The following is a 14,487-nucleotide window of genomic DNA, read 5'->3' as shown; positions in this document are numbered from 1 at the left end:
TATCACTGTGACTACCCTACCAATCAATTGCAGCTTCACATTTATTGGTTCAAGGCCAACCTCCTGGGCATAGCATGAACTTCCCTCAGTCACACCTCCTTTTCATGGTATATAACAAGTATGCATTTTCATGCTTCTATGTTGTGCTGGCTGAGTTCAGATATCCTTTCCTCTGCTTCTTCTGTCATAACACCTGCATATTTAAATTATCCATACTTACCCTTCCCAACTGGGCCGTAGAGAACAGGTCTTATTCACATTTGGTAATCTACAGCTCAGCATTTGCTCTTTTCAATGAATATTTATCTACTACTCCCCAGGGTTCTGGGAAACCATAGTGAATAAAACAAAGTCTCAGTCTTCATGGATCTCACATCCTAGTGAGGGGACTACAGGAGATTGCTTATGTAATGGGTGCTCAAGATCTAGTACTCACAGTGAAAATTTTTGAAAATCAAGCAAATGAAAATCTTCTTAAACCATTGTCTAAGTACACCATCTGGAACATTGCTCTGACTGATTTTCCCTTTAAACAACAAATATGGTGGTGACTAAGGCAACTTATGCAACAGATTGAACTGCCCTAATTATGGACCTTTTGGTCTTTGGTAAATGATAATTCTCCTGACTGGTGGAAAACATTTTCCCATATAAATGAATTTTTAAAGATACTTTTAAAACCATCACATTAGTAATCTATTTCCCTCACTTATAAGCCCTGTCCTCTTTATATCAGAAGAGGAAAATTGACATATTTCCTTTCTCTAAAATGTGCTTATTAGATAATTTCTTAACTTTTGTTCGTGGATGACACATTAGTCACAATTTTCTACAAAGGAATGACTGAGGAAAATAAAATTATTATAACAAGTGTATACAGTTTGAAATAACTGTGTTCTTTTTGCTTTCCCTACTTAAATTAGCTCCCTCAATTAAAATCTTTCTAAATTTCTAAATATCTATATTTTTGCCTTTGCTAATTAACGTCATAAGTTTCCATGGTTTTCAGAATGCAACGCCCCTTCACCCTTTGCAAACCTAAAAGCTCTTGTCCCTCTGAGGAGTGAATTGCAATGATGTCCCTGCTTATTTTCTGCTCCTCTCACTATGGAAGGCACACAGGTTAGTAAGGGACACCACCATTTATACAGATGCTTAAGCCAAAACTCTGGCATCATCCTTGCTTCCCTCCCACTCGTCTTTACCCCAGTACTCAGTCTATTTCTATCTCCTGTTGATTCTTCCTTCTAAATGTCTCTCAAATCTGCCGACTTTGCTCCAGCCATCTCCAGGCTCTAGCTCTAAAGCAGACCCTCATAACTTTTCACCTCATTTCTGCTTCATAATCAGTCACTATTTCACTTATTATCCCTATGTCCCTCCAGCAAACAGAGTGATTTTTTAAAAATGTCAATCTGACCATATCTAATTGACAACACTGAATATTCTTTTATTGCCAAAAGGGCAGAGACAAAAATTCCTCAATGTGGCTTCTTGGCCCGTCATGAGCTGGCCCCTGCCTACCTCTCAAGCATCATCTCTCAGCACTCTCCTCACAATCAAGCTATACCTAAATCTGCAGATTTCTTTCATGCCACCATATTTTAAACCTCTGTATGTTGGTTCAGACTATTTTGTTGGTTCATCCCACACCCATTCTCCTTCTCTTGGAAAAGGTCTCTTGAGTCTCTGAGCCATTGTTTCCCTTCTCTTTGTTTCCCACATCCATCACACTTTGTCACCATTTGCTCCATGCCTTTCCACTAGAAAGCAAGTGCTAAGAAGAGGGGCCACGTTTTGTTCATTCTAGCATCCCCAGCACTGAGCACAAAATAAATATTTGTTAACTAAATTAGTGTGATGTAACTAAAACCTCATTGAAAAGAATTGAGAGTGAACATAATTATTAGAAAACATAAGAAACTTTTTTTTTTTTCAAAAGGCACAACTGGTCACATTTGGTCTCTGGTAAATATCTGCAGCACTCCAGAGTTTAACTCTCAAATGTTAAGTCTGTAGCCGCATTTACATTTCATCAGACCTACAATCCAGACTTAGTGTTCAGCTGCCCAAGTTGACATCTGGGCTGATTTATTTTCATTTGACTGTTAGAAGTTAGCTTCCACAGCTGTTGTGGTACTGTATTGTCAATCATTTGACTCCTTTTAGATAAGAGTTTTATTGATTTGGAGGGAAAAAACAATAACCTACAGAAGATTCACTTTTCAATCTCTTAGCAGAAAAAAATTAGCACTCCTCCCCACAGATATGCCTTCACTGCTCTCTCAGATTGTGAATATTCTTTACAAGAAAATGAAAGCAGTGAATGGGACTTGAGGCTATATTTTTAAGTTTTAAATCGTCCTTAGTAGATAAAATTTTAATATATTGTCTTTGAAAACAAAAATGGAGTTTTTCACAAAAGCTAAAAACTAAGAGCATTTAATCCACACTCCCTTCATTCAACAAGGCTTGTGATGAGCTCTGTGGCGGCATTATACTTTAATGTATTTTATAATGTGCTTTGGCCCTCAACTTATTGTTACCCTGTGACCCTTCATACAACAGCTGGGCATTCTATTTGTATGTGTCAAGGAAGGATTTTTACAGAACACAGGAGGAAAAAAAAACACCTTTCTCTTTAAACTTTTATGGCCTTTAAGCTTCAAATCCCAAACCCTGAAAGACTTGGGGCATAACATTTTTTAAAACCATGCAATCAGTTGGAACATTTTTTCCACCCACAGATTAGATATGGAATCTATGCCAAGAGCAAAGATGACAAGCAAAGAAGAGAGGAGGGGAAAAGAGCAAAGGTGGAAGGAGAAGAGAAGGGAGAAGGGGGAGGGAGAGGAAAGGAAGGGAGGGAAAAAGAGGGGAAGGGAGAATCAGAGGGAAGCAGAGGAATGACATGCTGGAGGACCCTCATAGATCTACTCTTGACTTCCCTGGACTCAGCTGGAGAAAAAGTAGAAATCTCCTGATAGAATCGGGGTTCTAAGTAAATGGGGACCAATGCCACCTTCCCTGGTAGGGTTGTGAAAAGCAACAAGGCATCTGGGTTTTCCTGTGCTCATCATGTATCAGCTAAGATCTAATGAGGAAAACAGAAACAACTCTATTTAAGACTGAGGAAATTTAATTGGGACAAGGAATTGCTACATAGGTGGTAGAGAAATGGAGAAGTCAAAGGGATGATGACACAGCCTAGAGATTAGCAGCAGCAGGAAGCCACTACTGACTCTGTGCTGGAAGGACAATGGGAAAAGATGGTGTTATTGGAGCCCAGGGGCCAGGGTTACCCAGGGAAGCTGGAACCACAGGAGGCCTGACTAGACAGGCGATCATAAAGGAAATGTAGCTGCTAATGATGATGCAAAAAAGGTGGAAGAAAATCCTGGTCTCTTCCTTCTTCCCACCTTCAGTTGCTCACAGGTGCCTCATAAGCACCAAACCCAACTGTAATCTAGCTAACATGAGTCAGCCACTCTGCAGCAGAGTGAGAAATGGGTGAGGCACGGGTCTGAGGGCAAATACACCCTGAGAGCAGGAAAATGTCTCCAGTAGATGTCTAGGACTATGGACCTAAGACAGCCTCACAGAGTCCCCATGGCCCAGCATGACCTAGAGGAGACCAGAGGAAGGCACATATGACAAGGGAGCCTGAGAATTGAAGGAGCCTTGATGTGGGACAAGGAGGACACATAAGGATCTACCTAGACAGGAAACCAAAGACTAAATGGGCCCTCAGAGATTTCAGTGGATTCCAGCTTGTACAGAAGTCAACATTGAGAAGATAATACTTGGCTCCACCATAATGAATTAGCTATGTATAACTGTTCCCCACCCCCACTCTCACACCACTTGATATTCCAAGGAAGGGGAGAAGAGACCATATAGCAGAATGGAGGCTGAATCTAAATTCACCATTAAACAAAAAAAGAAAGAACCTAAACCAATGAACAGACATAGTACTTCATCTAAAAGAGCCAACTGAGTGGTGGGGAAGGATGGACATATAACATAGACATCAGTAATGCAGTGAGAAACAGAGAGAAACAGGTCATGTTAAAGGATGCACTGGGGCTAGAGATGCATATAGAGAAGTTCCTGTACTTGTTTGTAAGGTACGGCTTCTCAGAGAAGGCATCACAGACAGGTGACGTTTGGTGAAGTTAAGGGATTAATGGGGATTTAGCAAGCAGATGGAGGGGAGAGCCTCCCCTCTGTTGTCTTCCTATATCCCTCTTAATGCCCTGATTTTCAAGAGAAGCTAGTACATTAGTTATCTAACTATAGCCCATTAAAGTCTTTCAGCATCATGCCAAATCTCTCCAGATTTATCATCCATTTGATAGTAAGTGAGGGAGTGCTGAAGTGCCAGGATTGATGTGACCTTAGTTTCAACTCTAATGAGTAGCATCAGCAGCTTGCCGGAAATGAGATCCTTAAAATGTATTCTCTTGTAAATTTGATGAGGCCATTTTTAGACTTCAGTTTTGAACTAGACTGAGATCTCAAGGCACTCAGGTAGCCTTATAGAATATGTGATCCACAAGAAAAATATACATAAGCCATCTAAAATATATTATTTCCACATTGATCAACTTCTATTATGCAACAAATTTCAGATCTGTCATGTAACGCTCTGATCTGCCAGGACTCTCCTCACAATACTGCTTTTTGCCATTTTTTTAAACAGAGAAACAAGACCATGATTTACAAGTAACCTCATCTATCACTATTCCAGAAACAATATTCCTAAACTTGCCTTTTGTAACCTAATAATTTAAGAAATAAAAATAATTGTTGTTCTCTCCATTGTTTACAAAATGGAAAATTATTATATTACAGAAAACAATAAAAGTTATTGAACTGTTTTGAACATTTTTTTACCTCATTAGAGATATCTGTTCCAGAGAGATCTAATGATATCAAGGAGAAGATGTTTACGATATATTCAATTCCTAAGTCAGTCAAATATTCACAATTTCGTAAATTCAAGTAGTTTAAGTTAGGGCAGCTGAAAGAAAGCAGCATGAAAAATTAATTTTAGTTTTTAAGTACACTGTCAGTAACAATTTCTTCACATAAAACTATCTGGGAAAGCAAATGGTATTGAAGCAAGGATTTCACTTTTCTCAACAAAAAGTAAGCTTAAAAGTGGAAAATAATTTGGCATTACAAAGTTGGATGAAAATGAGGTGAATTATTACATAAGACATTCTTTCTCTTATTTCGTTTCATATTGCAACTTCCAATAAGAAAAATATATCATATACATATCATGTAAGTAACACATGATAAATGACCACTAAAAGTTCCAGGTTAAATGTCTTACTTATTCCATATGAGTTTGCTACAGGAATTAGGTTTGATCCTTGTGTACACAAGACCTCTAACAAGTAAGGAGAATCAAGAATAAATCTACAGCTAGAACATCCCTTAGGAAATGCTTGAGTAAAGGTTTACATCAAGATAATATCCTTGAAAAGTACAGGGAAGTCACTCATGCCTAGATAGTCATAACTTCATGAATGACTGACTCCATTTCAAACTTTCTCTAAGATGAAATTAACAAGAAACATCTCAAATACAATCAAAAGATTAGTTTACTATATGACTCCAATGTCTGTTCTTTGATTTCATTGAGTATTAGACCAGCTTTTGGGCACCACTGATGGTTTCCAAATGACTTTGAAGGTCTATCTCTGATCTCTCCTATTAGCAAGTATACAATTACTAATGATACACTGTAAAGTATTATTGTTTTATCATACCAGTCTGATAGTTTCATAATAGAGGCATCACCCAGTTGGATGCAGTTACTTAAATTTAGCTCTCTCATCCTTGTGCTCGCAGGACCATCAAGAAATTGCTTTAGTCCCACATCACCAATTCTGTAGGAAAGAGTAAAAAAAGCTTTACATGTGATTTTTTTATATTTAAGATATAGAATGCTATTTAATGAGTAGTTACTACACCCATATATTCCAAAATAGCAAGATAATATCTTTATACTGGTATTTTGTCAACATTTTAAAACCAGACTTGATTATATGGCTTTTGGTTTAAATTTTTTTAAAGTATAAATGATAGTAATGGGAGAAGTTTTAATAAAAATGCTATTCCTGTTCATTTGTTCACTTAAGTGTCATTACTATAATTATTAAGAAAACAGATAGTCCTTAGGTTTCTTTCCCTTGGGTTAAAATGTGATCAAGTTAAGCAGTCTCTGATGCAATTTCTTGCAAAATAAAAAGACCAAAACTATGAGACTAACAATCACACTACTGCTAGAATCTTGGAGGAATTTCCACTAAATACAAGGTCAATTTAGTTGGACTGGGAACCCAATAAGTGACCTATGGATACTTTCCTTCTGAAGCAGAGAAAACCTGGAAGACCTTGACCTCAGTCTTCCCACATTCCCTAATCAGAGAAAGCTGTGCGTCATGACCATCCCTAAGGGTGTATCCTGCTTTATAAATGGTTGGAGGTCTATTTGGCCCATTAGTTCCCTGTTTTCTAATGGGACCTTTATTTCTAATTCCTTTTGGGGACCGCCAATTCCTTTTTAAAAAGTATTTCCAGGAGAGAGGCGAGATGGCTGCAGTCTAGGGAAGTTCCGTCCACTCGCTCCCAGCACCAGACCGGAACTGTGGCTAAACTGAACATCTGAAATGAAAACCCAGCTGAAAAATAGCTGATCTGAAATACTGTGAGCGGGTAGTGCAGAGACGGGGCAGAAGAAGCGGGTGGGGAGCCAACTATCCTGCAGCCGGAGCACCGCGGGAGGGCGCAGCGGTGCAGCCCCGCCCCTGGGAGCCTGGGTCTCAGCCCCACGCAGGTATCCCCAAACCAGAGCAACAGAGAAGGGGAGGGGAGCCCGTGTTGCACCGCACAGTGGGAATCGGTGGTGATTTGGCCCACCTGGGAGACTCAGGCCACACTGCCTCAGGCACACACCAGGGCTTGGCTGCAACACCAGCCGGGAAGCTGGCCCCATCGGTGTCTGCGGAGAGCACACAGCAGAACTCTGGACCGGCCGAGGGCGCAGAGTGGTTCACCCAGCAGTGAATCTGAGGGTCTGATTATTCTCTGAAAGAACTTTTGGCAGACAGCAGGTCCCTGGTAAAGAGGTGCCATCCTCCCCACCTCGAGCAAAGAGGAGGCACCCCCCACACACCTGTGCAATGGCTGCGGGCTGGAAATCCGCACCCCTGGGCTGGGCCTAGCAGTGAGGGGGATCTCTGACATCTGGCCTGGTAGGAGCCTGGGCACAACACTGTCCACCGAAAGCCAGCCCTGCTGAAAGATTAGAGAGCCAAGTGGGGCAGGGTTTTGCTGTGTGCTTTTTTAAAATTTCAGTTATTTTTTATCCCTTTCTGCTTAGGGTGGCAACAAGAGGGTGCCAGTGACCCAGGATTAATAAGATTAATAGGTTAATATTTATTGATTAAAGGTACCACCCCCAGTAAAGATAATATGATTGGGTATAGAATCTTGGGATCATATTATTCCGCCCTTGAAACTGTGTAAGTGAAATGGTATAATGATGTAGTGATAAAAAAGTATGTGTGTCTGTATGTGCGTGTGTTATCAAATATAATCAAGACTGGCCTTGTTTTCTCCTCTACAACAGAATTACCAAATGTATGTATAATATAAAAATATAAAGAAAAATAATATAAATATCCATTATAAATATATTTTCTGTTACAGAGGAGAAATCTAAGACCAGTCTGATTTTTTTTTTTTTTTTTTGGTAATTTTAGTTATGAACTTTTATGCAACATATAACATAAATACAAAATAAAACAAAAATAATTAGAAATCAAAAGGAATGTAATTAAGATACAATTTTGTGGTAAATTCAGCTTTTGACAAACATAAAGGGACACAAAAATTTGAATAATTAATGTAACTTAAGTTCCACAGAATATTTTATAATATTAAAATGCTAAACAAGACAACCATCATCTTCCCCAGTACACTTAGCCCTAAGTAAAAAGCTCTTAATTCCAAAAGACAGAAATTATGCAGGTCATAATTTTGTACATGAGGTCATAAAATTAAAAATTAAGAATACAATGACAATTAGATATAAACTACTTGGAAATTTGAATACATTCGTAATAACTAATTATTGGATAAAGATAAAATCATATAAGTATTATAAAACTACATATTTTTCCAAAATTAATTTATATATGTAACACAATTTCAATTAATATCTCAATAGAATTTTTTCTGAAATATGACAAAATTATTCTAAAGTTTACTCAGAAGAATAAACTGGCAAAAATATTTAATTTAAAAGAAGACTACTGATGAGAGTCTCATCCTATTAGATATTAAAACATTATAAAACAATAATAATAACTATAATAATAGATAACAGTTATTCAGTGCTTATTATGTGCCAGACACTTTTCTAAGCACATTACATTAATTATGTGATCCTCATAGCAGTCCTATGTCTATACTTGGATTTTCCCCATTTAACAAATAAAATACCGTGCAAAATTAGGTAGAAGACAGATAAATGAGTGGAACAGAAAAGATAGCCTGAAAACAGATACACACACATGTATGTATGTGTATGTATGCATTATGGGTATGTATGTGTACTTATATGTATATATAAATCTATATTATAATCCAGGAGGAATCAAAGGTGAAAAGAAAAGGATTATTTGGGTAATTGTCCAAGTTAATTGGTTAATGCAGTTAGTCTCAAACCTGGCTGTGCATCAAAAGCATCTATGTTTTTTTGTGTTGTGGTTTTTTTAAATACACAAGCTGGGGTTGTATCCCTAGTCAGATTCAATAGCTCTGGGGTAGGGCTCTGGATGTAGTGCTATTCAGCTCCTCAGATGATTCTGATGCCCTGGAATTTTTACTTTAAATCATATATGTATTTTAATGTATCTTTTTGTTTCTGATTCCTAATTGCATTGCAGTGAGAGGATATAGTTTGATACCAATAATTTAAAAGTTGTAGGAACTTGCTTTAAAACTTCACAGTTGGTCCATTTTTTTAAATGTTTTTGTTGATCTCAGAGAGTGGAAGGGAGAGGCAGAGAGAGAGAAACATCAACAATGAGAGAGTCATTGATCAGCTGCCTCCTGCATGCCCTCTGCTGGGGACTGAGCCCACAACCCAGGCATGTGCCCTGACCGGGAATCGAACCTTGCTCTCCTGGATCCTAGGTCGATGCTCAACTGCTGAGCCACGCCCACTAGGCTACAGTCCATTTTTAAAGGATTAATGTGTGGTTGAGAAAATTTATATTTTTTTACTCTCAAGCTTATTGTTTTAGGTGTATCTTTTGTAAATGAATTTTAAAAATCTAATCTGAAACTCTGATACTAAGCCTTCTCTGTCTTTTCATCCTATGTTATACTCTTTCATCTTTTTTTTCCTCTGCTGTCATGTGAGTGGCTATCTTCCAGCTCCATACTTCTCTGCTCAGTGAATTCTAATCTTCTGATTAGCAATCCACTGAGTTTCTTTATTTCAATAACTATATTATATTTTTATTTCTAAAAGTTGTTTTTTCCTACAAATAAATCTAGTTATTTTTACATTTTGTTGCCTGCTTGTATTTCTGATTCCATTATTTATTTCTTCAAATATATCATGCATAGTTACTTAATATTCTACATCTGATAATTCTAATATATGAATTATTTGAAGATCAAATATATTTTGCTGTGTCTGGTGACTCCTCATGGTGACTCATATCTTTGTACATTTGATGATCTCTAATTGTGAACACCTATTTATTCGATCTTAATCTATGGGAATCTGAAGGTCTAAATAGAAGATGCTTTCCTACAGAGAAGCATTGAGCTAACTTCTTCCATAAGCCTGGGTGCTACCTACCTGAGACCAATTCATCCCCCTTGACTGAGACTGGAAGGTCTGCTTCCAAGCTCACTCACATGGCTATTGGCAGGACACCTGAGTTTGTTGCTGCCCATTGACGGGAGGAGGGGGGCTAATTTCCTAATCCATGTTTTTCCCATTTCGAATTCTATGTTACCCCCTTCCCAGACACATGGTGCTTCCCCATCTTAATAGATAACATGGCTTAAGATTTTGTGTAGCTTAGCTTCTTACTCTGACTCATCTTATGTTTTCCCAAATATTAGCCAACTTCATAGGATCAAATGCTATTTTGTTATCCTTTGGCCCTATAATATTACAAGAAACTTACATAGGCAAGAAGCTAAGATATTCACTGGTGAAGAGATTTCAACAACAATTTGATCCTTGCCCAACTGAGGACACCGGGATAGAAGCCCAACAGTAGCCCAGATAAAGAAAGGGTCTTAGTAAGAACTCACCATCTGTCCATCTGTTAGCAAATTGACACAGCGGAAAAATCTAACCAGTACCCAAGACTGGTTCCCCATAAGCAAGTCTGAAAGTCCATTTGGGAAAAGACCTGATAATCGAACTAGCTGTGAGAACACTAGCTAGGAAAGATAGCCCATAAGTGTTTCTGTGAATTCATTTAATCTTAGAAGGGCCCGAGTTTCCACTTATCCTGAGCTTTCCCTGAGAATCTCCCTGCACCTTATATAACCAGTCGGGGTTGGGTGCCCCTCCTTTGTGTTACCACAGCCTCTACACTTACCTCCACTTGAACTCCTGACTTTCATGTTTACTCAACTACCAACGAGCTATTTAAGGGGACCCGGCACATTCCAGATTTTCAATGTTTCTTGAATATATTACTAAATGATTCATTACCTTACACAATTTGCCAAATTCAACACACTAAGTTGCTTCAAAGGTGAGAGTGACTTGAGGCTACCATCTGTTATTCCCTTGCAGTTCACCATGTAAATGTGACTAATGTTTGGATAATGCTTGTCTATAAACTTGAAGCATGCATCAGTAATCCTTTTATTTCCTGTTTAAAAAAAACACACAAAAAAACAGAAGAAAAGACAAGTATTTAAATTGCCACAAGAGGAAAAGTTAATGTTGAACCACATTTTTAATATCACAGACCTTCAAATCGTATCTTGCTGAGGTTACAAGCAGAAAGAGCTTTGAAAGCAAGATCGGAGATATGTGGCGCACCAATGAAAACCACTGATGTAATACGATGACATTTTTCAACTAAAGCCTTTAGAAGAAAAAAGATGGTTAAATTAACCACAATACAAGGTTAGCAAAGTAATGAGATCATTTTTTCTCTCAATATTTTCAGAAATAGACACATAAACTATTAAATTTTCATTTTTTCAAAGAAAACAGGACTTTTTTCAATATATTTTAGCATATTTACATTAGAATAATGCAGAGGAATCAGAATTAAATCATGTTATGAAACTATGGGAAAATATGGAAAAATAGAATGCTGAAAAAATCACTACATTTAGAAGCTTCACATGTAGAACTAAACTTAAAATTTATGCTTAGGCTATAATATCACTGAAACAAAAATATCCTACCTGTGAAACAAAGTTTCTTAGGGTATTTAAGGAGTCAAATGTTTAAATGTGTGTGGGGGTAAATTTTAAATGATTTCCTTACTATATATATATATAAAAAAAACTAATATGAAAAGGCCATTCATATTTTTCAGCGGTTCAAGTCACTAGAAAATGTGCCCATCTAATAGGACTGAGAAGAAAATGTACTTTCCAACAACTTACTTTTAAACAGCTGTCGGTCAGAGTTGGCATATCATTGATGGTCAGATGCATGATTCCAGTGCAGCTGCTTGCAATGTTCCTGAAGCCTTGGACTGAAATCTGAATTGTACAGAGTAGGTAGAAATAATGGGAGAACCCATTAGCATAAAATTTAATAAAACCCTCTGGTAGTAATTACCAAAGGTATATCATGATTTTGCTACTGTGTTTTAAAATGGAAACCAGAGCTAGCCAGTATGGCTCAGTTGGTTAGGCATCATTGCGTGCAAAAGGTTGCCGGTTCAATTCCCGTTCAGGGCATATGCCTGGTTTCCACCTCAATCTCCAGTGTGGGGGGCAGCCGATTAATGTCTCATTCTCACATTGATGTTTCTCTCACTCTCTCCCTTTCTCTTCCTCTCTTCTCTAAAAATCAATTTAAAATTTTTTAAAAAATTTTTATTTTTAAAATAGGGCAAACAAAATGTGGCAGAATAGAGGTAAAGAATCTAGTCTTGATTTCTTTCTTTACTATTTAATATTTTACATGTATATATTGTGAAATGATAATCACAAGTCTAGCTAACATATTAATTATCTGAGGTAAAATTCACATAACATAAAATTAATCACTTAAGCCATTTAACCATTAATAATTTTGTGCAAGCACAACCTCTAACTAGTTCCAAAACATAGTATCACCCTAAAACAGCAATTTTCAACCTTTTTCATCTCATGGCACACATAAATTAATTACTAAAATTCTATGGCACACCAAAAACTATTTTTTGCCAATGTAATGAAAAAAATAGGTATAATTTTGATTCATTCACACTAGATGGCTATTGTTGTGTTGGCTGTTGTCATTTTTTTATTTGACAATCTAAGGGAAAAGAGGTCAGTGCCCTAACTAAATAGTCAGGTATTGTATGTTTTAGAAATTTGTGCAGCATACCGGTAGAAAATCACTGCCCTAAAAGAAAATCCTTTACCTATTAAGCAGTTGCTTCCCATTCTTGCCTTCTCCCAGTCCCTGGTAAACATTAACCTGTGTTCTGTCTCTATGAATTTACCTATTCTAAATATTTTCTATAGGTGGAATTATATAACATGTGGCCTTTTATGTCTAGTTTCTTTCACTTAGCATATTTTTGAGGTTAATCCATTATGTAGCATGTATCTATCTTACTTGTTTTTATGGCTGAATAATATATTCTATTGTATGGATATACCACATTTGTTTATACATTCATCTGCTAATGAATATTTGGATTGTTTCCATCTTTGGGGTACTTTATATGGTGCTGCTATAAATGTGCGTGTACATCTATTTGTTTGAGTGCAAGTTTTGACTTCTTTTGGTTATATATCTAGGAGTGGAATTACTGGGTTATATGGTAATTCTATGTTTAACTTTTTAAAGAACCACCAAGGTGATTTCTAAAGTGCCTGCACCATTTTACATTCCCAGCAGCAATCTATGGGGATTCCAATTTCTCTATATCTTTGCCGATACTTGTTTTCCATATTTTTCTTTTTCATTTTTTAAATTTCCTGATGGGTTTGAAGTAGTATCTCATTGTGATTTTTATTTTCATCTCCCTAATTACTGATAGTGAGCATGTTTTAGTCATTTGTATATCTTTTTTGGTGGAATGTCTATTCAAGTCATTTGCCTATTTGAAATTAGATTGTCTTTTTGTTGTTGAGTTGTAAGAGTTCCATATATATTCTGGATACTAGACCCTTAGATACATAACTTGAAAATATTTTTCCCATTGTCAAGTTTTTAAATAATATCTTTTGCCATACTACCCAAAGCAATCTATAAATTCAATGCAATTCCTATTAAAATACCAACAAACACTCCAAAATTTCACAGACGTAGAACAAACACTCCAAAAATTTATATGGAATCAAAAAAGAACCGGAATAGCCATGGAATGCTTGAGAAAGAAGAACAAAGTTAGAGGGATCACAATACCAGATATCAAGTTACACTACAAAGCCACTGTAATCAAAACAGCATGGTGCTGGCACAAGAACAGGCATATAGATCAACCAAACAGAAAAGAGAACCCAGAAATCAACCCAAGCCTTTACTCTCAATTACTATTTGACAAAGGATACAAGAGCATACAATGGAATAAAGACAGTCTTTTCAATAAATGATGCTGGGAAAATTGGACAGTACATGCAAAAAAATGAAACTAGACCACCAGCTCACACCATACACAAGAATAAACTCAAAATGGATAAAAGAATTAAATGTAAGTCATGAAACCATAAAAATCCAGAAGAAACCATAGGCAGCAAAATCTCAGACATCTCTCATAGCATTATGTTTGCTAATACATCTCCTAGGGCAAGGGAAACAAAGAAGAAAATAAACAAGTGGGACTACATCAAAATAAAAAGCTTCTGCACAGCAAAAGAAATCATCAACAAAATGAAAAGGTAAAAAGGGAGCCCATTGTATAAAAGAACATATTTTCCAATGATACATCTGATAAGGGGTTAATTTCAAAAATATATAAGGAACTCATACAACTTAAGAAAAAGAAGATAAACAATCCAATTAAAAAATGGGCAAAGGACCTAAATAGACACTTCTACAACAAGGACATACAGATGACCAAGAGACATATGAAAAATTGCTCAAAGTCACTAATCATCAGAGAGATGCAAATTAAAACCACAATGAGGTATCACTTCACACCTGTCAGAATGGCTCCCATCAACAAGTCAACAAACTACAAATGCTGACAAGGATGTGGAGAAAAGGGCACCCTAGTACGCTGCTGGTGGGAATGCAGACTGGTGAGGCCA

General features: G+C 37.0%; 1 protein-coding gene across 1 annotated transcript in view; it reads right to left on the bottom strand.

Annotated features, from left to right (window-relative positions):
* Positions 1 to 14,487, bottom strand: part of FBXL13 (F-box and leucine rich repeat protein 13) — a 253,394-nt gene that overhangs the window by 53,415 nt on the left and 185,492 nt on the right. The window contains 5 exon segments of the mRNA XM_087821113.1: positions 4,897 to 5,023; positions 5,781 to 5,900; positions 10,766 to 10,928; positions 11,030 to 11,147; positions 11,680 to 11,778. Of these exon segments, the coding sequence (XP_087677239.1) occupies positions 4,897 to 5,023; positions 5,781 to 5,900; positions 10,766 to 10,928; positions 11,030 to 11,147; positions 11,680 to 11,778 (627 nt within the window).

This window comes from Miniopterus natalensis, chromosome 10 (genome assembly GCF_054644295.1).
Source record: "Miniopterus natalensis isolate mMinNat1 chromosome 10, mMinNat1.hap1, whole genome shotgun sequence".
Classification (NCBI taxonomy): domain Eukaryota; kingdom Metazoa; phylum Chordata; class Mammalia; order Chiroptera; family Miniopteridae; genus Miniopterus; species Miniopterus natalensis.
Note: the sequence above shows the minus strand (reverse complement) of the source record. Positions and strands in the feature narration are given on the sequence as shown.